Source organism: Balaenoptera borealis, assembly GCF_965194805.1.
Source record: "Balaenoptera borealis genome assembly, chromosome: 15".
NCBI classification, from domain to species: Eukaryota; Metazoa; Chordata; class Mammalia; order Artiodactyla; family Balaenopteridae; genus Balaenoptera; species Balaenoptera borealis.
Genome location: NC_138871.1, coordinates 70824601 through 70851344, shown reverse-complemented (window position 1 = coordinate 70851344; position 26744 = coordinate 70824601). Strand labels below are relative to the sequence as shown.

Here is a 26744-nt window from a genome sequence, read left to right as displayed (position 1 = left end):
AGGGATGGGAAAAGATATTCCATGCAAATGGAAATCAAAAGAAAACTGGAGTAGCAATACTCATATCAGATAAAATAGACTTTAAAATAAAGACTGTTACAAGAGATAAGGAGGGACATTACATAATGATCAAAGGATCAATCCAAGAAGAAGGTATAACAATCGTAAATATTTATGCACCCAACATAGGAGCACCTCAATACATAAGGCAAATGCTAACAACCATGAAAGGAGAAATGGACAGTAACACAATACTAGTAGGGGACTTTAACACCCCACTTACACCAATGGACAGATCATCCAAACAGAAAATAAATAAGGAAACACAAGCTTTAAATGACACAATAGACCAGATAGAGCTAACTGATATTTATAGAACATTCCACCCAAAAGTGGCAGAATACACTTTCTTCTCAAGTGCACATGGAACGTTCTCCAGGATAGATCACATCTTGGGTCACAAATCAAGCCCTGGAAAATTTAAGAAAATTGAAATTGTATCAAGCATCTTTCCTGACCACAACGCTATGAGATTGGAAATCAATTACAGGAAAAAAAACTGTAAAAAACACAAATACATGGAGGCTAAATAGTGTGCTACTAAATAACCAAGAGATCACTGAAGATATCAAAGAAGAAATTAAAAAAATACATAGAAACAAATGATGAAAACATGACGACCCAAAACCTATGGGATGCAGCAAAAGAAGTTCTAAGAGGGAAGCCTATAGCAATACAATCTCACCTCAAGAAACAAGAAAAATCTCAAATAAACAATCAAACCCTGCACTGAAAACAAGGAGAGAAAGAAGAACAAAGAAAACCCAAAGTCAGTAGAAGGAAAGAAATCATAAAGATCAGAGCAGACCAAGGAAGGACTCAAAGACAGAATGCTGCCTTTAACCTTATTCTACATTCCATGGAGTATTTTAAAGACTAGAAGAATATTGCTGGGGCAAAAATGATTGGGGCTCTGAAAGATCAGAAGAAATCTATCATTATTTTTTTAAATAAGCAGACACTGAGAACTTCATCCACAAAGTTATTCTGAATTCAGTGTTCTAGCCAGAAACTTTTGTAGTAAATAAATAAGACTGACCTGGAGTTCACTGTATTTCTGGATCTGAGTGTTACTTTCTTTTAGATTGGTTTACTTGAAAGTTTAGCTACCTTTCTGTAATAGATTACTTATATTTTAGTTTTAAGGCAAATATTGAATTCAAAAATAATTTTAATTGACAACTGAATTGCTTAATACATTTTACTTATGTATACTTTCATAACAGCTTGAAAAAAATTTTTAATTATATGAAGATATATTCTAGAAATTATTAAAATTGCAATAATTAAAAAAAAAAGATCAGAGCAGAAATAAATGAAATAGAAATGAAGAAAACAATAGCAAAGATCAATAAAACTAAAAGCTTGTTCTTTGAGAAGATAAACAAAATTGATAAATCCTTAGTCAGACTCATCAAGAAAAAAAGGGAAAGGACACAAATCAGTAAAATTAGAAATGAAAAAGGAGAAATCACAACTGACACTGCAGAAATACAAAGGATTATAAGAGACCACTACAAACAACTATATGCCAATAAAATGGACAACCACGAAGAAAGGGACAAATTCTTGGAAAGGTACAATTTTCCATGACTGAACCAGGAAGAATTAGAAAATATAAACAGACCTATCACAAGTAATGAAATTGAAACCATAATTTAAAATCTTCCAACAAACAAAAGTCCAGGACCAGACGGCTTCACAGGCGAATTCTATCTAACATTTAGAGAAGAGCTAACACCGATCCTTCTCAAACTCTTCCAAAAAATTGCAGCGGAAGGAACACGCCCAAACTCATTCTATGAGGCCACCATCACCCTGATACCAAAACCAGACAAAGATACTACAAAAAGAGAAAATTATAGACCAATATCACTGATGAACATAGGTGCAAAAATCCTGAATGAAATACTAGCAAACAGAATCGAACAGCACTTTAAAAGGATCATAAACCATGATCAAGTGGGATTTATCCCAGGGATGCAAGGATTCTTCAATATACGCAAACCAATCAATGTGATACACCACATTAACAAATTAAGGAATAAAAGCCATATGATCATCTTAACAGATGCAGACCACTGCATGATAAATTCAAGACCACTTTATGATAAAAACTCTCCAGAAAATTGGCATAGAGAGAACCCACCTCAACATAATAAAGGCCATATATGGCAAACCCACAGCAAGCATCATACTCAATGGTGAAAAACTGAAAGCATTTCCACTAAGATCAGGAACAAGACAAGGATGTCCACTCTCGCCACTCTTATTCAACATAGTTTTGGAAGTCCTAGCCACAGCAATCAGAGAAGAAAAAGAAATAAAAGGAATACAAATTGGAAAAGAAGAAGTAAAACTGTTACTGTTTGCCGATGACATGATACTATACATAGAAAATCCTAAAGATGCCACCAGAAAACTACTAGAACTAATCAATGAATCTGGTAAGGTTGAAGGATACAAAATTAATGCACAGAAATCCCTGGCATTCCTATACACCAGCAACAAAAAATCAGAAAGAGAAATGAAGGAAACACTCCCATTTACCATTGCAACAAAAAGAATAAAATACCTAGGAATAAACCTGCCTAAGGGGGCGAAAGACTTGTACTCAGAAAATTATAAAACACTGATGAAAGAAATCAAAGATGACATAAAGAGACGGAGAAAAATACCATGTTCTTGGATTGGAAGAGTCAATATTGTGAACATGACTATACTACCCAAAGCAATCTACAGATTCAATGCAATCCCTATCAAACTACCAATGGAATTCTTCACAGAATTAGAACAAAAAATTTTACAATTCGTATGGAAACACAAAAGACCCCGAATAGCCAGAGCAATCTTGAGAAAAAGAAATGGAGTTGGAGAAATCAGGCTCCTCGACTTCAAGCTATATGACAAAGCTACAGTAATCAAGACAGTATGGTACTGGCACAAAAACAGAAATATAGATCAATGGTACAGGATAGAATGCCCAGAGATAAACCCATGCACACATGAGCACCTAATTTACGACAAAGGAGGCAAGAACATACAATGGAGAAAAGACAGCCTCTTCAATAAGTGGTGCTGGGAAAACTGGACAGCTACATGTAAAAGAATGAAATTAGAACACTACTTAACACCATACACAAAAATAAACTCCAAATGGATTAAAGACTTAAATGTAAGACCACACGCTATAAAACTCTTAGAAGAAAACAAAGGAAAAACACTCTTTGACATAAATGACAGCAAGATCTTTTTTGACCCACCTCCTAGAGTAACAGAAATAAAAACAAAAATAAACTAATGGTACTTATTTAAACTTAAAAGCTTTTGCAGAGCAAAGGAAACCATAAACAAGACAAAAAGACAACTCTTAGATTGGGAGAAAATATTTGCAAATGAAACAACAGACAAAGGATTAATCTCCAAAGTATACAAACAGCTCACGGAGCTCAATATCAAAAAAACAAACAATCCAGTTAAAAAATGGGCAGAAGACCTAAATAGACATTTCACCAAGGAAGACATGCAGATGGCCAAGAGGCACATGAAAAGATGCTCAACATCACTAATTATTAGAAAAATGCAAATCGAAACTACAATGAGGTATCACCTCACGCCGGTCAGAATAGCCATTATCAAAAAAGGTAGAAACAATAAATGCTGGAAAGGGTGTGGTGAAAAGGGAACCCTCCTACACTGTTGGTGGGAATGTAAATTGACACTATCACTATGGAAAACAGTATGGAGGTTCCTTAAAAAACTAAAAATAGAACTACCATTTGACCCAGCAATCCCACTACTGGACATATACCCAGAGAAAACCATAATTCAAAAAGAGACGTGTACCACAATGTTCATTGCAGCACTATTTACAATAGCCAGGACATGGAACCAACCTAAATGTCCATCGACAGATGAATGGATAAAGATGTGGCACATAGATACAATGGCATATTACTCAGCCATAAAAAGAAACGAAACTGAGTTATTTGTAGTGAGATGGATGGACCTAGAGTTTGTCATACAGAGTGAAGTAAGTCACAAAGAGAAAAACAAATACCGTATGGTAACGCATATATATGGAATCTAAAAAAAAAAAAAAAAAAAAAAAAAAAGTCCTGATGAACCTAGTTGCAGGGCAGGAATAAAGAGGTAGACATAGAAAATGGACTTGAAGACATGGGGTGGGAGGGGGAAGCTGGGACGAAGTGAGAGTAGCATCGACATATATACACTACCGAATGTAAAATAGCTAGTGGGAAGCAGCAGCATAGCACAGGGAGATCAGCTCAGTGCTTTGCGATGACCTAGAGGGGTGGGATAGGGAGGAGGGGAGGGAGGCTCAAAAGGGAGGGTATATGGGGACATGTATATGCATATGGCTGATTCGCATTGTTGTGCAACAGAAACTAACCCAGTATTGTGAAGCAATTATACTCCAATAAAGATCTATTTTAAAAAAAAAAAAAAGCCAAAAGGTGGAAATAGCCTAAAGGTCCATCAACAGAAGAATGGACAAACAAAGGAATGGAATATTATTTAGCCATAAAAAGGGACAAGCACAGATACATGCTACAATTTCAATGACTCTCAAAACATTATGATAAGTGAAAGAAATTAACACAAAAGGTCACGTATTTTACGATTTATTTTGTATGAAATCTCCAGAATAGGTAAATCCGTAGAGACCGAAAGCATATTTGTCGTTGCCAGGGGCTGGGTGAAGTATGGATGGAAGTGATTACTTTAAGGGTACAGGGTGTTCTTCCAACGTGATTTAAAAAAAAAATTTTTTTTAGACTAGAGAGAGGTTGGGACAACATTGTGAATGTACTAAATGCCACTGAATTGTTCATACTTTAAAATAGTTAGCTGTATGTTATGCGAATTTCGCTCAAAAACAAAACAAAGACCCCAAGCAACATAATTAAATATATTCTGCTTTCCAGCCCCGCCTCCCCACAAGAAAGAGAAAGACAGTGAGAGTGCTAATCACCGTTCCAAGAAAACTACCCCAGACTAACGTTCTAGGACATAAAGGTAGCATTTGCAGCAGCAGACTGAAGTTAAACCAATAAATCAATGGGAAGATGTTAACCTCCTGCTTTGTGGATGAGCACAGGCGTGAACCCCGTGTTGCGTTCAGTGACAACAGAAACTTCGGATTTAAAACAGCCTGAGAGAACCCCCAAAATGTTGGAGCCGCGAGGGGCTTGAAACCATCGCCCGACCTGGATTTGCCCGGGGCGATTGTGACTCGGGGTAACACAGGCGGTTGCAGAGCTGGCAATGGAGACCAGGTCTCCCCGCACACCCACCCCGCCACACCGCGAAGCAAAGCTTCACACAGGAGTTGAGTTTTAGGTTTGTTTCTTTGTTTTAAAACCCCGGGAGCTTTTGGTGGGCAAAGGATTGTGGGCTGGCATGCCAGGCCCCTGGAAAGAGAGATGCAGGTGTGAGGCGGGCAGGGGCGGGAGCCGGGTGGATGCTAGCGGTCCGACTCACCGCCCGGCTCAGGGCCCCGTCCGCAGTCGCTGATCCCGGGCATCCCGCGCCGCCCGCTCCAGCGCCGTCAGGCTCGCCTCCAGCAGCTCGGTGGTTTGTATCTTTCTTGCTCTTAGGAGGAAGAGATCCTGACAAACGTGGGTTAATTGACTGAATGAATGTCCTTCACATCAGGAGAGCAGTAGGATTTTACAGGCGCCCCTGGAGAAACCGGAGGGAAACGAGGAGCGGAAATAGCGAACGTAAGCGGTCGGCTTTGCAAACCCAGCGGGCGCCGGGCGATTGTAGAGCACGTGTGCATACCCGCCCCGCCGGAGAAATGCGGCCCATAAAGTCAGGGTTGTGGGCCCGGTCTCGAAGTGTCCGCAGTCCTGTAAGAAACCACAGCGGGTGGGGGGTAGGGGGTGGGGGTGGCGGTATCGTTTTGTAAAAAGCAAGGAAACGGAAGGGAAACTGTATTGCCCGTGTTTCCTTCGTCCAGGGTTGGAAAGCGGGTCCTTTGGCAGCGCCCTTTGCTCGCATTTCTGTCTCCGGGTTCCTCTGTTCTGTGCACCTTGGAGGAGCTCGGCCCCGGGGAGTTCCTTTAGAGGGTGGGGGCCAGGCCACCCCAAAACTACTGAGACCCTGGAGTGAGGCCTTGGTAAGTATTAGGGGGACAGCGGCAGACGGTAGCAGCAGCGGAGCCTTCGATAGCTCAGTTGGTAGAGCGGAGGACTGTAGTGGGTAAGCTATGGCAATCCTTAGGTCGCTGGTTCGATTCCGGCTCGAAGGACTTCGTACGATATTTTTAGCTTCCACTCATTCAGAGGAGAAAAGCTTACCTAGAAGCCGACTGAGTTGCGTACGCACTGCAGATGTTCCGTGAAAGATATATGCAGTAAATAGGGTACGGGTACGCTCTCTTGGGGGTTACATGCAAAGGAATGTTAACCTATGCTTATAAATGAGGCTTATTATTGCTTATGTGTGATTATTATATGTCTGCTTTTAAAAATCTTGCCCGCGGTCCCACTGCACTTGAGTGCAGTGCTAAGCTAAATGAATGTTCTGAATTGCGGTCTGTTCACTGGTCAGTGGACACCCCAGAACAACCTGTAAGGCAAAAAGAAAGAAGCCAACAACGACCGGGGGATTAGCTCAAATGGTAGAGCGCTCGCTTAGCATGCGAGAGGTAGCGGGATCGATGCCCGCATCCTCCACTCGGTTTTTGGCCCGGGCACTGGAGGATCCCTGAACCGCGGGAGAGTGGCTGAAGCTGGTGGGTGTTTTGTAATACACAGAGGAGTACGGTAGGCAATCGTCAGCTTCACACACGGTCTTTTTATTTTGCAGGTGAGTCTTTTCCAGTGTCCTTCTTGGTCAGTTCGTCTTTTCCTCCTCCCGGTGGGCAGGCCGTTAACCGTCTTCTGAGAAGACGCGGGCGGAACCCTCCCACCGGGCCCGCGGGTAGAGCCCCCAAACAGCACGGGCTCAGGTACCCGCTAAACGTGCGAGGGAACCCCGGCGTGCTGGCCAATGGCAGCGAGCCTTACTGGGCGGGTAGCCAGCTGTCCCCGCGGCCAATAGGCGTGAGACTTCTTGTTTCCCGGCAGAGCGGGGTCCCGGCACCACGGCGCTCGGGTTTTGTTTGGGTCCTGGGTGGAGGGCCCGGGTGCCGGGGCCCAGGTGGCGCCTCGCTAGCGGGAGAGGGAGCGGGATCACCGGCCCGGAGAGAGGTGAGGGGCTCTGCGTGGAGTGCGGGCCCCGGCCCCGCCCCCTTCTCAGCCCCTGGCGGTCCGGAGCCCCTCTGGAATCCCACCCCGCCCCGCCCCTAGCCCGGGGTGCCCCCGGCCGCACCCCACTCCTGTGGCCTCCTCTCTTACCCGCTACGCCCTGCCTTCCTACCCTCCCGCGAGTGTGAGTCCGCCCAGAACCATCCCAAGCCAACAAACCCCACCCTGGCCGGGACAATCTCGGTCCTTGTGTGAGGGTCCTTCAGAGCTGTGGGTCGAGAAGCCATCCCCCTGTCCCCAAGTAGGTCTCTATCGGCCACATTTTTTTTAGGGATGCTCAGAACACCCATTAGTAACCCACAACTACCAAGGTAGCTTTTTCAGGGGCCTCACTGCTCACAGGACTGGGGGTGAGGGGGTGGAATAGACCCGTACCGTAGCTGGGTTTGAGCTGCAGTCTCCAGGTGAGCAGGTGGCTTCTGCCCAGTTTCCTTTGGCTTGGCAAAGCCCACACGTCTAGTTTTCCTCCCTGATAGGCACGGGGTAGTAACAAAAAAGTAAGAACCAGCCCTTCCAGGGCTCAGGGGAGCAACAGAAAACTGCCTGGTCAGTACTTGTGAGGACAGAGGAGTGGAGAGAGGAAGCTGCCCATCCAAAGTTAGAAACGTGGTTCTCTCCACTCTGCTCTTCTCCAGAGTGGGGAGCCCGTCTAGGAACCAGAGATCCAGAATGGCCCATCTCTCAAGATGGCCACATGTGGTGGTGGGTGTATCTTGGCTAGATTTGGGCAATCTGACCTCTCTAGCATCTCTAATCTTTGGGCTGCAAAGAAACTTAAGAGTCTGGTGTTTCTCAGCATACTTTAGCCACTGAGTATTTCATTTTGGAATAGCCAAGCTGTGGTAAAATAGGGTCCTTTGAGGTCAGTTATAACCCTTAGTGTGGGGACAGAATACTGCTTATCCTTGGCCTTTGCTGGAAGCCCACTTCTACCTTTTTTTAAGGCGGAGAGAGACTCTTGTTTCTTAGGGCACTCCCTAAGAGCAGCTCTCATTCACCCAGAGATACTCAAAGAACGTGTTTTCATTTTTCTTCCCTCTCCTCCCTACCCCACCATTTTTCCCCAGCTCTCAGGGCCTGAGTGGGGCAGGAGGATGCTTTCCCAGCCGCACCATGGAGCTGCGCTGTGGGGGATTGCTGTTCAGTTCTCGCTTTGATTCAGGGAACCTAGCCCACGTGGAGAAGGTGGAATCTGTGTCTAGTGATGGGGAGGGAGTAGCGGGTGGTGCCTCAGCCTCCACCAGCAGCATTGCCTCTTCCCCTGACTATGAGTTCAACGTGTGGACCCGACCAGACTGTGCTGAAACAGAATTCGAGAATGGGAACAGGTAAGAGGAGAGTAATGGAGGGTAGAAGAAGGAAGAGAGGCTGGCCCCGCACCCCTGCTTCAGTTAGCCCTTTGACTGAGAGTTCGTGCCAGCACACTACCCTTCCCCTCCCACTCCCCCTTCCTCTCCCTCTCTCCCTCCCTCTCTCCCTACCAAGTAGCCCTTTCCCAGTTTGGCTTGCTCCAGCCCTCCCACATCGCTCCTCTCCAACCCTCCCCTGTAGAATGACCTGTCTCTCCTACTCTGGCCCTCAGGTCATGGTTCTACTTCAGTGTCCGGGGAGGAACTCCAGGGAAACTCATCAAGATCAACGTCATGAACATGAACAAGCAAAGCAAGCTGTATTCCCAGGGCATGGCCCCCTTTGTGCGCACACTGCCCACCCGGCCACGCTGGGAACGCATTCGAGACCGGCCCACCTTTGAGGTAAGTTCTCCATGAGGAGGATAGACAGACTTGGGTGCTAAAAGCAGATGAGGGAAAGGAAAGAGGAGTCCCTTCGATACAGCGTGCTGGGCAGGCGGGACACCAGGTTTTGGTACCAGCGTCCCTCTGGCGCCAGCTGGAGTCCAAGATAAGCCCCTGCCTCGGGAAGCCTAGAAGGATCTGGCTGTCACGTGGAGTTTCAGAGGGAGGGACGTTGGTAAAAGTGATGAGAGTGTGAGGTCAGTTCCTGGTGACCCCAGCAGGATCTTAGTTCTGACACCGATGGCATGTTGCCCCTCCCTCTTCCTCCTCTGCTCCTCAGATGACAGAGACGCAGTTTGTGTTATCCTTTGTTCACCGTTTCGTGGAAAGCCGTGGGGCCACCACCTTCTTCGCCTTCTGCTACCCCTTCTCCTACAGTGACTGCCAGGATTTGCTGAACCAGCTGGACCAGCGCTTTCTGGAGAACCACCCTACCCATAGCAGGTGCCAGCCGCATTCTTACTCCTGTCATGCCATCCTGGACCACACGGCACCTCTGCTACTCCTGGAACTTGCCCTAAGAGCCCTGAAACAAAACCTCATCTGTTCTTTTCTCTGTACAGAATGTGGGATTTGGGGTATCTTTGACAGATGTTTCTGTGTGACCTTGATCTTGGCATTACCACCGCTCCACTCCACTTATCCAGCTGCCTACTTCAACCCTCTTAGTATCCCAGCTCCCATCAGTTACCCAGAATTTAGCCAGCACTGCCATTGCTCAGCACACATTTGTTTTTCTCCTGCCCCAGCAGAGGCCAACTCTCTGTGTCTATGCAAAGTAGTCTATCCTAGGGCACCATAAACTGGGGAGAAAAACAATAAGTTTATCCTGTCCTGTTCCCTGCATTCCGGCAATGTAGACCCACCCACATCCTCAGCCTCATTTAAAACTGTGAGAGACTGTAAAGCCCCAAAGGTTAGGGTGAAGTACCAGATCGTACAAATCCTGGGCTCATGACAAGGCCCACCTGTTGGTAGGACTTCAGGGACTTCTCCTGGCTTAATGACTTTTACCTTTACAGCCCCCTGGATACCATCTATTACCACCGGGAGACCCTTTGCTATTCTCTGGATGGACTTCGTGTAGATCTGCTAACGATCAGTTCCTGCCATGGGCTTCGAGAAGATCGAGAGCCCCGCCTAGAGCAGCTATTTCCTGATGCCAGCACACCCCGACCATTCCGTTTCACAGGCAAGAGGGTGAGTAGAAATAGCATAAAGGTAGTACCTTGGCCTTTGCCCAGCTCCAGGCACTGCTGGTAGCTTAAGGCCATGTTATTCCTCAGCCCCGTGGACACTGCCTCAGCCTGCATTCTGAGGCAAGTGTGACAGCTCCTACTCCATTTGCAGACTCAGCCAGCTGGAAATCCAGTGGCTGTTTCCACCTCATCCCACCACCATCCCCACATGGTTACCGTGGAATATAGAGCAACTGACCTAATAACTGCTCTCCTCTCCACCTCAGATATTCTTCTTAAGCAGTAGGGTACACCCTGGGGAGACTCCATCTAGCTTTGTCTTCAATGGCTTTCTGGACTTCATCCTTCGACCTGACGATCCTCGGGCCCAAACCCTACGTCGCCTCTTTGTCTTTAAGCTGATTCCCATGTTAAACCCCGATGGCGTAGTCCGGGGCCACTACCGGTAAGAAGCGTCCCCAGCCCGCCTGGATTGTTCCCAGTCCCCTCACGCCCTGCATCTCAGTGGAAGACTGTCAGCCTCTCATCTAACGTCTGTGTTCCCAGTCCTCTTGCACCCTAACAAGGGCAAGTTCATGTGATCCTCCAGTGACCTGAGAAGGAATATGATCCCATCTAGTGGCACTCTCTAGAAGGAGAAGAGCCAGAATCCCCGCAGGTCCAGCTGAGCGGAGGGCGCTGTCTTTTAGGTTTCTATGGGATGGGTGACAGCTGACCACGGAGAGGGCCTGGCCTCAATTCTTTCTTTCCTAATGCACCCTCAGCCTCTCGTGTCACAAGTCAAGTCTTGTTTTCATCTACTCTAGTGTCTCCTTCGCTGGTCCAGCCCTCTAGACCCTGCTTTGGTCCTTGTTTCCCTACAGCACAGACTCGCGTGGAGTGAATCTGAACCGTCAGTACCTGAAGCCTGATGCAGTCCTGCACCCGGCCGTCTACGGGGCTAAAGCTGTGCTTCTCTACCACCACGTGCACTCCCGTCTGAACTCCCAGAGTCCCTCTGAGCACCAGCACAGTCCCCATCTCCCTCCTGATGCTCCCCTTTCCGACCTTGAGAAAGCCAACAATCTCCGAAATGAAGCTCGCCGTGGGCACTCGTCTGACGGGGAGAACCCTGAGGCCTGGACACAGACCGAGCCAGCAGAGCCGAAGCGCCACAGCGTGTGGATTATGCCACAACAGTCCACTGAGGCTGAGCATCCAGACCCCGACACCATCCCCCCCAAAGAGAGTGGTGTTGCTTACTACGTGGACCTGCATGGACATGCCTCCAAAAGGGGCTGCTTCATGTATGGAAACAGCTTTAGTGACGAGAACACCCAGGTAGGAATCCACAGGTGGTCATGTGAGTGTGGGACATGTTGCAGGCTAGGAAATAAAGGTCAGGCCACAAACGGAGGGAAGGGGGCCTTCTGGCAGGAAGGCCTGGGGCTGCAAGAGGTACAATATCCTGAGCGAGCTCCAGAGAGCCAAGAAGGGGCAGCACTGGGCCCCTCAAGTCTCAGTCATTACGTCATGACCTCTGAAAGAGGGTCAAGCTTTCGGCATCCTAGTCTGTTCTAGGGTTTGGGAAACCAGGGGAGGAGGAGAATTTTGCATTATTGGAGAGAAGAAGGGCTTAAAAAGAGGTAGAATCGTACCTTTCCAACACCTAGAAATATTGTCAAACATTCAGTGAGAATTTACGAACACTGACTACTGCTGATGGTTCTGAAGGTGTCTGCTGTGTTTAAGGCACGTGGCCGCATGCTTGGCATCTCTTCCTTGTCCCCATCCCTTCTTTCTCTGTCTCTCCTTCTGAGTTGCCTTTTTCCTCGCCCAAACAGGTGGAAAATATGCTGTATCCAAAGCTCATCTCCTTGAACTCAGCCCACTTTGACTTCCAGGGCTGCAATTTCTCAGAGAAGAACATGTATGCCCGAGACCGCAGAGATGGCCAGTCTAAAGAGGGAAGCGGCCGGGTTGCAATCTACAAAGCCTCAGGGATAATCCACAGGTTGGGTGGAAATTGAGATACAGTTTGTGAAATAGCTTCCCAAAGAAAACAATACCTAGTCGAGGGCGTTCAAGGGGCAGGGATAGCCGAAGTCTTCTCAAAGGACAGATTCACAATTAGTGTTATTGTCTTTAGTCTGGGACACTAAAGGTCCCTTTTGGGGACCTTCTTAGGTATATGATAAAGTGCCAAGGTCAATTGCTAGTTGCTAGGGATTAGCACTTTCTATTTGTGTATATTTTTTCCCAAATGATTATCTCATAGACCACCTAGTCTGTCCCCCCGTGGTTCTGTCCAGATTCTGTCTGATAAATGTCTCTGTGTCTTAGCTACACACTTGAATGCAACTACAACACTGGACGCTCAGTAAACAGCATCCCTGCCGCCTGCCATGACAACGGACGTGCCAGCCCCCCTCCCCCGCCGGCCTTCCCCTCCAGATACACTGTGGAACAGTTTGAGCAGGTATGCATGCAGGGGATGAGTGGGGAAAAGGGAAACCGCAAAGTCTGGAAAGGCCTTCACTCTTGCTACCTGACTCTAAGGTCCTCTGAGGAGAGCCGCACCACTGTCGCTGTCTCATCTCTCAACCACTGTGGTTGTCTTCCTCGGTTAATAGGCGCAGGCCTCTGACTGTAAGAGTACTGAGAGGATGAGTGGGCACTATTCTGACCTCCCCCCAACCCCGCCATAGCGAATCCCCGAGCACATCCGGGTCAGATTCTTCACCTCTGAGCTTGTCTTCCTCCTTCTATTGCATTTGTTCACTACTGACCTAAAAGTACCCCCTCTGCAGAGGTACCTGATGATCCTGGTGTCCTAGGGCACACAAGAGGAGTAGAAAGAGCTGTGGGTTATAGAAAAGATCCCAATGCCTTCTCCTGCTGGGAGAACTCCTGCCTGGTGCCAGCCAGAAAGCCCACCTGCCCCTGCTCATAATGGATGGGGGCCCCAGATGGGCAACAGTTTAGGGAATAGCTCTAAATCCACTTGCGATAAACAGCCTGAGCACTAAAGTTGGGATCCTCATCGAGCAAATGTGAGGCCAGCCTCTCCTTCCCTTCCCCTGTGCTGTGCACCCCAAACCAACACAGCACCCTAGGTTGGAAGACCAAGACACTGAGCCAAACCAGACTCTTCCCACAGGTGGGACGAGCTATGGCCATTGCAGCTCTGGACATGGCAGAATGCAATCCGTGGCCCCGAATTGTGCTGTCAGAGCATAGCAGCCTCACGAACCTCCGGGCCTGGATGCTAAAACACGTGCGCAGCAGTCGAGGCCTGAGCACTACTGTGAACACGGGTGTCAACAAGAAGAGAGGCTCTCGAACTCCACCCAAAAGTAACAAGTAAGACCAGCAGGGTGGAAGGGAGAAAGGCTGTGATAGTGGAACAGGGCTCTAGAGCGAGGAGTTCCAAGGAATTTGTGTGATTCCCAACTTCCAAAAGGACCACGTGGTGAATATTTCCAGGGGAAACTTAAATTAGTAAGATCAGTGCATTTTTTGGAGAATGGCATCCTCTTCCCTTTTACCTGGAGCTGCATACTTCCCAGATATCTGAAAAGCAGGCTAGGGGATTCCCTGCTCCAGAGCCCTGCACAAAATCAAATACAATTAGGGTGCGGGTGGGGGCAAGTCTCAGCTTCCAGTGGTTGTGAATGACTGAGGGGTCCAAGGGCAGCACCAAGGCATTAAAGGGGAATTCCCTGGGAGTTAAAGCTGCCCAGGGACAGCCCTTATGGCTCTTAGCGTATTGTCTGCAGGAGCATGTTGTGTGAACAAGGGCTCCCAGGCATCCTGAGATGCCCCAGGTTAGGGACCTTATCCATGGACGTAAATCCCTCCCTGCTCCCTTGGAATGAGTCCCTGTGCCTTTTCACTCCAGAGGTGATGCTTTACTGAGCATCAGACCATGGGGAAAGACTTGCAACAACCTCCCTGGCCCAGGGTTAACTGGCATCTGCTTCTTTGCAGTGGACTGCCTGTTTCCTGCTCTGAAAATACCTTGAGCTGCGTGCGAAGTTTTAGCACTGGCACAAGTGCTGGTGGTAGCAGCAGCAGTCAACAAAATTCTCCACAGATGAAGAACTCCCTCAGCTTTCCTTTTCATGGCAGTCGGCCTGCAGGGCTGCCAGGCCTGGGCTCTAGCACCCAAAAGGTCAGCCACCGGGTGCTGGGCCCCGTCAGAGGTAAGCTAGTCTGGGAGCCCCTGCAACAGGTGTTCAGTTGTTTGGGGCATTGCTGGGGGAAGTGAGAGCTTGAAGATACACACTTGGCCTGGGACCGAGGGGTGAATCAATAAAATTAGTATATAGCAGAATCTACAGCCTCTTCTGCGACCTTGGTGTTCCCCGCGGCACGAGCTCCAGACGGTACCGTGTATGGCATAGGCGGGAGTCCGCGGTATCTGGGTTTCAGCAACTGCTGGGAGGCAGGAAAGTTTCCAAGGAAGAAACACTGGCTAGAGCAGGTTCACACTGAGACATGGAGCCTCCACGTCAAGGACAGGGTCGGTCTTGTTGGGAGCAACATAAGGAGATGTCCTCACAATCCAAATCGCAGCACCATACAAAGATGGAGAATCCTATCCAGGGTCTCTATGGGCTGAAATTGTTCCTGGCTTCAGAGCCTGTTCAGAAAGTGTTATCAGAAGGATGCCAGCTCTTCCAAAGAAAAATGGAACAACTACAGACAGCTCCTGTTCTAGGCTTACAAAGCAATAGTCTAGCCCCTTCCAGCAGTGGTCACAAGTGCTCAACTGTGCCCTTGGGTTTGGCCAAGGAGACCCTGCTTGATACAAGACAAGAGATTCTGGGTCACAGTGTATCCCCAAAACAGGTGGGCCTTTAGGGAAAAAGAAGAGGAAGGGACTCCAGAGCCGTTCCTCGGGAGTGACCCGGACTGTAGCAGGGAGACAGTTGCCGGGCCACTTCTGGAAATAACACTAAATCAAAAATCAACATTGTATGTGGCTTCTGGGCTACAGCAATCTTGCCAGAGTATGGAGGCTTAAATGCTAGAACTAAGCTTTGCTGGTCTTCAAGCTGCACTCATCCTTGTTAGCACTTCCCTGCTACTCAGCTTGCAACAAAGCTTTCGGTGCAGAGCAGAAACATGCACTGGGGTCAGTGGCTGTGGAAATCTGACTACTAGTTAGAGCAGCCACAGGAGAGAGAGCAGCGGGCCTTACCAGCTTTGACCAGTAAGATGTTCTACCCCTGAGAAGCTCCATAGTTACCTCTGCTTATGTTCCAAGCCCCACTCTTAAGAGAGTCTGTCTTCATTGGGAAAGGACACTTGCACACTGTTTGATAGAAGGAGAGTATTAAAGCAATAATAATGCCTTATATTTAAATAGCATTAAACAGTGAACAAAAAAAAAACAGTATCGCATATTTATTTCATTTAATCCTCACAAAGACCCTGTGGGATAGGTGGTATTTCCACTTTTCTGAAGAGGAGACTGAGGGTGTTTAAGGGTAACTTGTCCAAGATTGTGCAGCTATTAAGTGGCAGTTATTCAAACTTAGTCTTTTCGTGTTCCAGTATGCTTGAGTTTCCCATCTTAAATCTGTATATTTTTTCTTCTTTTAATTTTTCCTTTTAACTCATAGAAGGAATATTGGCACCATAAATTCTCCTTCCCTGACTACAAAAGGGTAATAGTAAAGAGCCTTTTCTAGGTCCTCACTGGAGGATTCTAGGCAGTTTTTAGTCAGTATTTTATTAACATCTTCCCTGCCCTCCCCCCCCCCCCCACCAAATGCAGAGTGTTGTATTAAGCTCCTTGAGTGAGAGACATGTATTCTGTTTCTTTGTTACTTCCCCCAAATAACTAATAGAAAATAGGCATAGTCAGTACAAAGTAATTCCTGGTTGACTGACTTGAAACTTTACGGGGGACACAGGGCAGTAAACACAACGTAAAAGCACACACTCATTATAAACATACAGGGAACGTGGGGAGCCACTGTTGTAGATAAGCACAAGAGTAACCACCCAAAGAATGATCATTGAGAAATGGTTTTGAAGAATGGGTGGTGGTGTATGGTTTTAACAAAAACATTGCAGCGATGACAGTGATAGCCAGGACCAGAGCTGCCGCGTAGAGAGGACCACAAGCAGGCACACTGGCTGGTTCGAGGGGCCAAGCCCTTCCCGTGGAAATCAGCAAGACAGGTGGGTGGAAGGGGCCGAAATGTCTTGAAAACAAAGATGATGCGTTAACGAGACATGGCAACGACTGTGTTTCTGAGAATGATGGGAACAAAAGATTTGTTTAAGAGAGCTATCTGTGAACTGTTCGTTTATATATAAATCAAGCAGGGACAGGGAGGTGGGATCCTTGCAGTAGTTTATACATGAGATAACTAGTGCCTATACCAGGGTCTGTGAATGTACATACTAGAAATAGAAGTGGCAGGCTTCAGTGGTGGTGGAAGAGAGACTAAGAGAGCTTCATGGCTACAAGCTAAAGGAAAATGTCATGATGACAGTAAGACACTGTTGGAAGAAAAGTGCTGAGTTTATCTACTTTAGACGTGCTTGGATGTCATGGGCTAGCTATATGGAGGTGACCTACAGGCAGAGAAAGGGCCAAACTGTAGAAAAGATGACATCAGGGTTGGATCTAAGAGTCATCCACGTACAGGTGAAACCAAGTGAGAAGCCATGTTCCCCCAGGTAAATGAACTTAGAAGCAGAAAGAGAGCTGGTCTGAGTACCAAGACACCCTAGGGACTTGCATAAATATTTGTAAGAACTAAGAAACTATGTCTCTAAAGTCAAGGGGTCAAGAAGGTTCCTAATAACACCAAACAGGAATACTGTAAGGAGTTGAAAGATCAGATCTGGCAATCTTGACTCCTGTTCTCCTGAGCATTTGCTGGTGCTACAGTTTTACCACTTCATCTCAAAGTCCCTGATAAGACTCCAGGATGGGAGACTGGCCCTGGCTTGGGATAGGGACTTGTGATGCAGCTGTGGTATGTGGACATGGCATCTTCAGCTAACCCTTAGAAAAACTTCCTTATTTTGTTCGTGTGATTTATCCTATGCTGTAGCTTTGTGACATTTCCTGGTTCCACACATCTGGCCCCTGGGCCTTTGCCACATCTGGGCATACTTTGTCTTCCGAGATAGGAAGAACACAACCCTCATATCTCTAACTATAAAAGCAGCTATAAATATACTTTCCAAATCCCAAAACTGGGATTGCGTTGACAAGGTTTTTTTTTTTTTTGACTTACCAACTTATTTATAAGAAAATTCCCACTAATGTATAAAAATTTTATCACATTTAACCGTACGTTTAATTGACTATCCTTTATTGGCCAGAACAGAACATGAGATTGGGCTACCCAGAAAATTTCAGAAAAGATCTAGGTAGCCCAGCCAGAAGCTTAAGTTAGAAGTTCAGGGAACTAGTCTGGCAGGGTCTGTCCTCGGAGGCTGGGGGTGACATTTTAGAAGCCAAAAAGTAGCCAACTTGGGGTGAGCAGGAATGTTGCTGGGGCAGGAGGCTGGAAGAGCCTGAGTAAGCCTTGCCTCCCAGCGCCCCTGACCATAGTGCCAGGATCTTCCTTACCTCGTTCTCCCCCTGCTGCAAAATAGGTCCCGAGAACCGCCTTCCCAGACCCGTGGTCACGTCCCTGACCGCGGGGCTCAGAAGCGCAGCCGGCACTATATCCGCAGCTGCCACCGAGGAGCAGGAGGGAGAGCTCACTGGGGAACAGCTAAAGTAACAGCTAAAGTGTGCGATTTCCTGGTGCAAAAGCAGACGCAGACAGCTCAGAGGAGGACCTGCTGGGGAGAGGGTGGATAGTAAACGAGCTCCTCCTTCTCTTGGCTATGTATTGATGAAAACAGGGCTCGGACTAGAGTGAAGCCAGTGAGGTGCCTAGGACACACGATTTAAGAAGGCACTCGCTCTCAGGGTCAGGCAAGGGCCTCCTTAAACTATGCACTCTAGGCGCCTCACTCGCCTCATACTAGTCCTGGCCCTGGATTCAAGCAAGTCTCACTCAATAACTTAAACTTATTCCCTAGCCCTCCACCCTACCCAGCGGGATACTGGTGTAAAAGACAAGGGACTTAAGTGTAAAGCGGGGAGCCTTCAGCCATCAGCCTGCCATGGCCACTCTAGTTCCCCCCCAGCTCTGGCACTTAAAGCTGAAGTTACCAGAATTCTCTCCTGGCCTCTGTGATGCCTTGTCTCAGCTGACCAGTAGCTTCTGATAGAGCAGCTAAAGGCCAATGGTGAGTGGAGGCTCCTTTGAGAAGTGAGTCAAAGGACACAGGAAGAGTGCCTCCAGCACCATCACCACTTTCACTTTTTCCCCTGCAAACAAAAGTTTTGTGTTAGAGTAAAACTTATTTGATGGCAGGAAATGTCTCCTAACACATCTATTTATTCCCTTAGCACCTAGCACCAGGCCTGGCACTTATTAAATGATCTGCAAATATTTGTTGAACAAATAAAAGGCAAGAAGTTGAAGCTGAATGAAGGCTTGTCTCGCCTGTCCACCCCACACAGGGCATAAATCAGGTCTGCGATCATCCTAGGGATCCATTGAGATCTGGGGTGCTACCTGTAGGGACAGTTCTAAAGATGTTTTGGAGGGATGATGCACGACCTAGGCACAGATTACACAACTGCTCCTCAAAATTGTGAGCCCTTAGAATATCCATTCTGACTCATACATGGTGAGGTCATTCTGGCTCTATGTCTCAGGCCTCTGCCCCAGGACTGTCCTGCCTCCTAGCGGCTGATTATCATAAAACACCATCTCACAACCTCTAGATGCAGAGCTGTTCACATTATCACTTGCATTCAGCCTTAAGGCACTGTTTCTCTAGCTCAGAACCAAGAAAGAAGAGAGTTGGGGCTCCTCCCTTTAATTCTTGTCACAGTGGAGACTGGGTAGGCCTGGATTATACCAGGGCCCAGAAGCCAAAACATGAGAAACTGGGCTGTGTGCTCACGCTGCCAAATTCACAGGCAGCCCCCGAACCTTAAGACAGTCTTTTAAGTGATGACGTGTTACCTTTAAATGCCTTCTACTTTCCAGATCAGGCCTCTCTCCTAAACTAGAACTGGTCTCCTACCCTGAAACTCTCCTTAGGGGCAGGATTCCTGAGTTGTATCCTTAATATCTTTCCCTTGATCCTTACATTTCACACTGGCATTTTTTATATCATTTGCCTGTTTTGCTTTGTATCTTCTTAAGTGCCACTCAGTTCCTTACTAGAACCTACAAATGTCCCAGAGGCCTTCACTCAATTTCTAGACTGCTCTCTTATCCTTCCTTGGGGTGGGGTGAGGCTTCATCCCTTAACATGGTTTCAACATCCTTCTGTGTATAGATATTTCTCAGATCATCTATTAACATGGTTTCAACATCCTTCTGTGTATAGATATTTCTCAGATCATCTATTTCCTGCTATTTCCCCCTCTGTCATTAAAGTTCATTATTTCTGCCTACTGTGCACTATCACTTGACATCATCTTGTCATCCCTGTTTGAACCAAAGAATTACCCAGGTCTAGGCTCTATCTACAGTGTCTCGTAAGTCATTGGTGGTGGGTAATGTTTCGAGTTATGTGACTGTGGCCATGAGTCTCTGACTTCGGTTGTTTTGTTGACATCGCTGTGCCAACTCTTACTAGCCCCCTAAGGTCTGGTTGTTTTTGGCTCCTGTGTGTGGTCTTAGACTCTAATTGGTACCCAGCATCTTGGCAAACTCCTCAAAGCTAGAGTAGCTTCCATCCTGAGATCTCTCCCTTTCTTCTCGTCCTTATTCATACAAGTATCAGTTTTTTAAAATTTGATTTGGGACCTTCCAGAAGTAGCCTTGTCACTGCTAGTGTAGCTAGACAAGGTAAAGTTACTGTCACCTACTTCCTACTTTAGAGCCTTTTCACATGTAACACATGTTGCTTTGTTAGAAGTCAACTGGCATCGTGGAACCACCATCGAATTCAGCTCCACAAAGGTTAATAGCTCATTCCGTTTGAGAGCATTTGGTACCTGCTCTCCCCCTGTGATAAGGAAGGACCTGCCAAGCCTGAGAATCTCCCTACCTCACCATCTACCCCACTGGGACCCCACCTTTCAGAATCTGTAGCAGTGAGGCTGTAGCTACAAAGAAGGGACCAAGAGAGCTGCCCCACAGAGTATAACCATATGCCCTTAGACAGGGATTGTTGAGCCAGCTTACGGTCTACAGTGGGTGTCTGCTATCCGGGTAAACAAAATGTTTATTAAGGTCTCTGGTTTTCCAGGCAGTACTTCACAGGCACTGGGATGTACAGTATTGGAAAAGACAAGGTCCCTACCCTCAAGAGACTCAAGTTCCAATTAGAATATTAGCTACCATTTATTGAGCACTTACTATGCGCCAGGCAGTATTAAGTACTTTACATGTACTAATATTTAGTTAAGGAGACAGAAACCATAAACAATTACTAGCCAAGTGAACAAAGGACAATGAAAGAAAAGAGAAGAATTAATTCTACTGTTAATGGTCAGCGAGGCTTCACAGAGGTGACATTCGAGATGGGACATATAAGATGTCCAAAGTTTCACTAGAAGAGGAAACAGACTTTGCAGAGGAACCACATAGCTAGTAGCCCTAGAGGCTATAGCAGAGGGTGTGAAGGATCAAGTCAGCATCCTACTAAGGATGTGTAGACTGGACCCACAGTGGGCGGGGCTCTGAATGCCACGTTAAAAAGTTGAGACTTTATCCTTTAAAAGACCTTCAGTATCTCCCCCTTGCCTGAGCCAAAATGACTTTTGATCAGGTCTGTATTTTAGAAGAATAATTTCTGGCACCTGTGTGAAGGATGGATTGTAAAAGGGAAGAGACTCAAGCTGGGGAGGCCAGTGGGGAATTTTTTTCAAAAGCCTGGATGAGAGATAAAGACCTGTATCTGGATGCTGGCAATGGCAAGGGTGAATAAAGGAGGAAATCAAGTGAAGGCAGAGGGAGAATTGTCCAGATTTGGGTTAAACACAAATCTAAATGTGAGGGAGGAGTCGAAAGATGAAACAAGGTTTCTAGCAGATTTTTCACCAAGATAGGGAGAACAAAAGGAAGGAGGGGAGAAAATGAGTTTTGTTTGGGTCATGAGAGATTGCCAGGTAGGAACGATCAGTAGACAATTAGAACTGCAGTTCAGGAAAAAAAGGGCAAGAGGGAGACTTCGGAGTTTTGAGTACGTAGAGCAGGAGAGAACCAAGGATAAAATGGTGGGGGACACTGACATTTAGGGGCAGGACAAGTAGTTGAAAAGGGGCAGTTAGTGGGAAGAGGAGAACCTAGGAAAGCCAAGCTCAATAACTTCTTTGCCAGAAGAATGAACTGGTGGGTGAGCAGGCTAGCTCCAAAGAGGTGAAGTAGGATGAGGGCTGGATGAAAACTGGAGAGCTGGAATAAATTTTTAGTTCTTTCTACCCATCTTAGACTTACTTCAGAAGAGGGATGCTGGTGTGATGACAAGCTTGAAAACAGGCATCTGCTGACAAGGGAAAGCCAATGGGGCGGGGGAGTGACAATGCCTCACTTATTTGCCCTTTTATCTGCTTTTGTCCCTTCTACTCAGAGCCCCGAAGCCAGGACAGAAGACGGCGGCAGCAGCCACTGACCCATCGCCCTACTTCAAGCAGCCCGGCCCCGTCCCCAACTCCTGTTAGTTCTAACACAGCCTCTTTACACATGGGCTCCTGCCTACTGCCCAACTCACTCAGCATATCAGGTCTGTACCCACTGCCACTGAAATCTGGGTTGGCCAACCTCCTTCCTTCCCTACCTTCCAGGGCATAGGCCAGACTCCTGACTAGGCTTGAACAAGTCCCTCTGGCTCTGCTGCCACGTGACCTGGACCTCATTCCTGACTTGATGTAATATAGGCCACTCCAGACCAGGGGCATCAGTTATCCTCCTGGATTATCCTAAATCCCTAACATCAATGCCCTTGTACAGGAAGCTGGAGTTTAGTGAACATCTTTGTGTAATAAAATAACAGTTACCACTTATTGAGCGTTTACTATGTGGCAGGCACTGCTCTAAGCACATTATCTCATTTAATCCTTACTTTTACAGTTGAGGAACCTGAGGACTTTTCCTACCTGCTGTTTATTCAAGCTCCCTGACTCCAGGAGCTGGGCAACTTAGACAAAACTGAAGAATGAAAAAAGCATAGGCCTTTCACCTGTCATCACCGCAAATGTTATGTGACCATATCATCCACATAGAGCCTAGACCGTCTGTCTGCTCTCCTTTTAAGTTACAGACCCAGCCGTGTAAAGGACTGGACGGGGACGATTTCTAAGACTCCAGCCTAACATCTTCTACCTCCCTCAGAGCCCACTACTCCCAACCTGTTAACTCTCTTCAGTGGGTAGCCCTGAATCCACCAGTCTTGGGTACTGCCGACTTGATCCTTAAATGCTCACACATATGACTGGGATAACTCTAAGGTCTATAAATTCAGAGTCGTTCAGCTTGAGTGGGTTCTGATTCAAGCTCCAAGTTACTGATCTACCCCCCGGACCAGACTAGAGCATGCCATGCTTCTGAACCAGGGGCAATTTTGCCAGGCAGTGGACATTTGTGTGACAGGAGAGATTTTTGGTTGTTACAGTGGGGAGGAGGCAGGGGAAGAAATGCCATCTGCTGAGTAGAGGCCAGAGATGCTGCTAAACATCCTGAAATACACAAGGCAGCCGCCCACAACAAAGACTTATCCAGCCCAAAATGTCAATACTGCCAATATTGAGAAACCCTGATCTAAAGGAAGTTACCTCTTCTCCATGGCCCCATCCTGATATGTTTCCTTTGTTCCCTAGGGAGCAGCTGCTCATTCCTATCCTCAGGGGACAAACCAGAGGCTGTCATGGTGATTGGGAAAGGTCTGCTAACGGCTGGACCTCGGATCCCCTGTATCAGGACCCGACTACAGGTAACATTTTTGGGTCTTCCCCAGTCCCCAGCATAACAACTCTGGCAGAGCCCAGCAAGGCGCTGTTCACCTGGGTAGTGGGAGGGAAAACGCCCAGCACTGCTTTACACCCTCTCCCCACAACCATAGCAGAGAGCTGCTCTGATGCCTGAGTGCCTGTCTGTCCAGTGCTGCACCCCCGTCCCCTTCAGCCAGGTCTCTTGCTTGCTTCCAATCCCAGTATCCCTGCCAGACGTACCCTAACCTCAGCCTGCTAGCTTTGGCTTTGCCTGCCCCTGCCCTTAGCTTCTCCTCTCTTTCTGCCCAGACCTGCCCGAGGAGAGTTCCCGCCAGGAGGGGTCCCGGATTCCCCAGGTAACACATCTGGTTGCTGCTCCTAGGAACAGCTGTACCACCAACTCTGATTCAGTCCACATCCCCATACTAGGTTGACTGAAGTTGGGTATAGGCAGAAGCTGACTGGATGGGTGAAGCTTAAGCTGCTCTGGCAGGGGCTGAGGCAGTGAAGGCTCTGAGGTAGACCTACTAATCCTCCAACATCTTTCTACACCGTGCTTCTCTACTCAGCCAGATCTTGACCGTGGTATAGCCATGAAGGTTAAATGCTGGACCCTTTTGACTCCCCTAGTTAAGTAAAGCTTGGAATGTATAGTCGTAGACTGAACCCAAGAGTTTTCTAGCTATCATCCTGCCCTACCTTCTCAGCTAGGAACAGTGCCCAGGAACTCAAGGCCCCGGTACCCGTGTTGACACCTATATTACACTCATACGCGTGGATACTACAAGGAAACCTAGAAGCAAAAAAGTTCATGGAAGAATCCAGCCTCATAGCCTACCCCCTATCCACACAGGCTAGGCCCAGGTTGGGCCGGGGCTCACCGCCGACTCGCAGAGGGATGAGAGGCTCTTCGGGCCCCACGTCCCCTATCCCCCGGACCAGGGAGAGCAGTGAGCCAGAGCCGGGACCCTGCTCCGTACCACGGTGAGCACCAGGGTCCAACTCTTCACCCCACCTCTCACTTCTATCCCCTTATTCCCATTTCTGCCATTCAGGATCATTTTCTTCCTTCCCTTCTCCCTTTGACCCCCGAAAGACTAAACGTACCTTCATTAAGAACCTAGTCCCTGACTTTTTTCCCATCATGCTGTCAGTCTTCACTCCAACAGACAAGAGAACAACTTCTAGTTAGGCCTAAGGAGCAGGCTGGTCAGACCACTCCTATCAGACCACTGTGCAGTGCTCAACCTGCCTGTCCTCACCCACCTTGCCTCTCTCATCTCCCAGCCCCTGGCTGAAAGACCAGAAGAAGGGCGGAGTTTTCACAACCCTGACTCCTCTCTCTTCTCTGTTGCAGGCTGCCTCAGGCTGGGCCCCCGCGGCCCCGCTCTGCCCCTGCCTTTTCTCCTATTTCCCGTAGTCTGTCTGACTCCCAGTCCCGGATTTGTTACAGTGGGGGGCCCTTGGGCCAAACTGAGGTTTGTTTTGTCCCTAAATCTCCTCCACTCACTGTTTCTCCCCGGGTCTGATGCCTTGACCTTCTTGCCCAGCACATGACCCCGAGATGGGGAACACAGTGAGAAATGTGCTAGTCGCCTTTCTCAGCTCCTGATTCCCTGTGACAATTATAACTCCTTGGAACGCCAGCCACACTATTCTGAGACATTGCAGAGCATCACCTTGAGACAGGACAAAGCAGGGACCTGCCACCCCTTCCCTCCCTCCCTCCACAGCACACGATTTTGGGACCACAAAAAAAATCTATATTTTTATATTGGGGGGAGGGAGTAGAAAAGAAAGTAGCCCTATGCTGGGCCCTATTCAGTGGCAGCTTCTTGTTCCATAAGGTTAAGGAAGACTTTGAGGAAATAAAAGTTGTTTGGAAAAATCCAGGTGTAGTTGCTTTGTATGTTGTGATGGGTAGAAGGGATGAAGTGAAGTGTGAAGGCCCCTCACACCCTCCATCTTGCCTCAGACTATGTCCTGGAACCCTAGAAAAGAGGGGGAAAGACCTGAGGTAAGGAAAATGCTGCAGCTTTCCTCTGGGGCAATCCTTCAGCAATCAGCTCCCATCCAGCCTGTCCCCCCTGACAATTCTCGCCCACACTTACGGGTTGGTTCACAAGACGTTCATACAACACACACCCCCCATCCCATTCTTCTCTATGGCTTGGGTCTACACTAGCCAACCCCTAAATCAGTGCCCTGTGCCCCTGAAATAGAATCCTCTATCTTTCCAACCCCTCACAAAAAAAAATTATGCCTAAATAAAAGCCTAAACAACCTTGGAAAAGTGAGTACTATTTAAGTGAAGAGCCTAAATCCTCTTACTTGGACGGCATCCTCAGTACCTTTATTCCTTCGGGTGTCAGTACCTCCTTGTACCCGTACTATCAACTTGGGCATCTGGGGACCACATGAAGATGGGGACTGAGGGAGTTACGGGAACCCACCCCGTTCTAGCAGGGAGCAGTTTAAGGGGGAAGGGGGCAGGGCACTCGCTGCTCTGTGCGGATAAAGGGGCCCAGTTCTGGACAGTATCATGCTTGGCCCAACACTTTCTGATTTGAAGTTTCGAACCCTTCAGGCCCTGGCGCGGCCCCGCCACTCACTCTCCGGGGCTGGGCGCTACAGCCCCGGACCGTTACCTGGGGCGGAGAAAGCGCCACTTTCATTCCTGCTTCTTGGGATTGTTGACGGCCACGTAGTGATAGAGAACGACAAGCAGGAAGAGCGACACGCCCAGCATGTTGGCGAAGATGGCGAGCTGCACGTCCGTGATCATGCTGCGGAGAAGAGGAGGGACTGAGCCTCGGACCGGCGCACTCCTCGCCCAGACCAGGACCCGTCCTCGCCCCACTGGCCCAGCCACCGTCGATGGGCCGTGGACCGCGCCTGCGTGCCTCTCACCTGATCAGCAGGGATCGGCTCCGACACTGTCTGCGGACTAGCTCGAGGTAGGAGACCTGGGCCGGAAGTTCGCTGCTCCAGTTCAGTCCCAAAACAGCCACTTCCGGCCGTCAGGCTCGGCCGGTAAGGGCTCCCTAGCCCCCGCGTCTCGCCTGCTCCCGCGGCGCACTCGCGAGGGGCGGGGTCTTGGGCGGGGCTGAGGAGGGGCCGGCCGCCGTAGGGGGCGGGCTGGCTGCAGACGCTCGCTTCGGACGCGGCACGGCGCAACTGGGCGCTGTTGGCGTGGTCCGGGACGCGGTTAGCGGCGCTGGGGCCGCCTCTTTGGAGCCGAGGAGTGGGCTAGAGCGAGGGTGCGGCGCCGGGACCGAGCGGGAGGCTCGGCCTGACCCTAGACTCCGGCACCCCTGTCAGTCGCGGGCCCCCGTGCTGCTGCCCACTTTTCGCTTCCTGGCCCGGCCAGGTGCTTCCTTTGCGCCCTGCCCTCAGGGTCCCCTCCCTGGTCCGGGCGGCGGGGAGAGGGGTGAGAGGCGGTGCAGAATGAGGA

The 26744-nt window shown here is 48.3% G+C and overlaps 2 protein-coding genes across 6 annotated transcripts; one reads left to right on the top strand and one right to left on the bottom strand.

The window, feature by feature from the left end:
- The first annotated feature begins 7132 nt into the window (after positions 1 to 7132).
- Positions 7133 to 25178, top strand: AGBL5 (AGBL carboxypeptidase 5). Of its 5 annotated transcripts, XR_014235307.1 has the most exons (16): positions 7133 to 7280; positions 8405 to 8665; positions 8920 to 9091; positions 9414 to 9577; positions 10156 to 10333; positions 10599 to 10777; positions 11196 to 11652; positions 12156 to 12325; positions 12655 to 12790; positions 13472 to 13674; positions 14302 to 14516; positions 21934 to 22086; positions 23180 to 23292; positions 23600 to 23646; positions 24144 to 24274; positions 24648 to 24786. XR_014235307.1 is itself a non-coding variant. In XM_082358470.1 (15 exons), the coding sequence occupies exons 2-15, from the start codon at positions 8451 to 8453 to the stop codon at positions 24817 to 24819; spliced, it is 2598 nt and encodes an 865-aa protein (XP_082214596.1). In that variant the 5' UTR covers positions 7133 to 7280; positions 8405 to 8450; the 3' UTR covers positions 24820 to 25178. The 5 variants fall into 5 exon arrangements, 3 of the variants coding, with proteins under 3 accessions (XP_082214596.1, XP_082214595.1, XP_082214597.1); XM_082358470.1 differs by lacking the exon at positions 23600 to 23646 and having other exon boundaries at positions 12216 to 12325; positions 24648 to 25178; XM_082358469.1 differs by lacking the exon at positions 23600 to 23646 and having other exon boundaries at positions 24648 to 25178.
- On the bottom strand, positions 25031 to 26290 carry OST4 (oligosaccharyltransferase complex subunit 4, non-catalytic). The gene is made up of 3 exons (XM_082358472.1): positions 26201 to 26290; positions 25939 to 26076; positions 25031 to 25281 (listed from the first exon to the last, which is right to left on the bottom strand). Exon 2 carries the CDS (start codon positions 26073 to 26075, stop codon positions 25962 to 25964), a length of 114 nt encoding a protein of 37 aa, XP_082214598.1. The 5' UTR covers position 26076; positions 26201 to 26290; the 3' UTR covers positions 25031 to 25281; positions 25939 to 25961.
- Between the last annotated feature and the right edge of the window lie 454 nt (positions 26291 to 26744).

Excerpts from the sequence above, each read along its gene's own strand:
- AGBL5 (XM_082358469.1), top strand. The coding sequence starts at position 8,451 with ATGGAGCTGCGCTGTGGGGGATTGCTGTTCAGTTCTCGCTTTGATTCA. Across the intron at positions 10,778-11,195 it reads GTAGTCCGGGGCCACTACCG|CACAGACTCGCGTGGAGTGA; the intron begins GTAAGAAGCGTC and ends GTTTCCCTACAG. Across the intron at positions 23,293-24,143 it reads GTATCAGGACCCGACTACAG|GCTAGGCCCAGGTTGGGCCG; the intron begins GTAACATTTTTG and ends CTATCCACACAG.
- OST4 (XM_082358472.1), bottom strand. The coding sequence starts at position 26,075 with ATGATCACGGACGTGCAGCTCGCCATCTTCGCCAACATGCTGGGCGTG.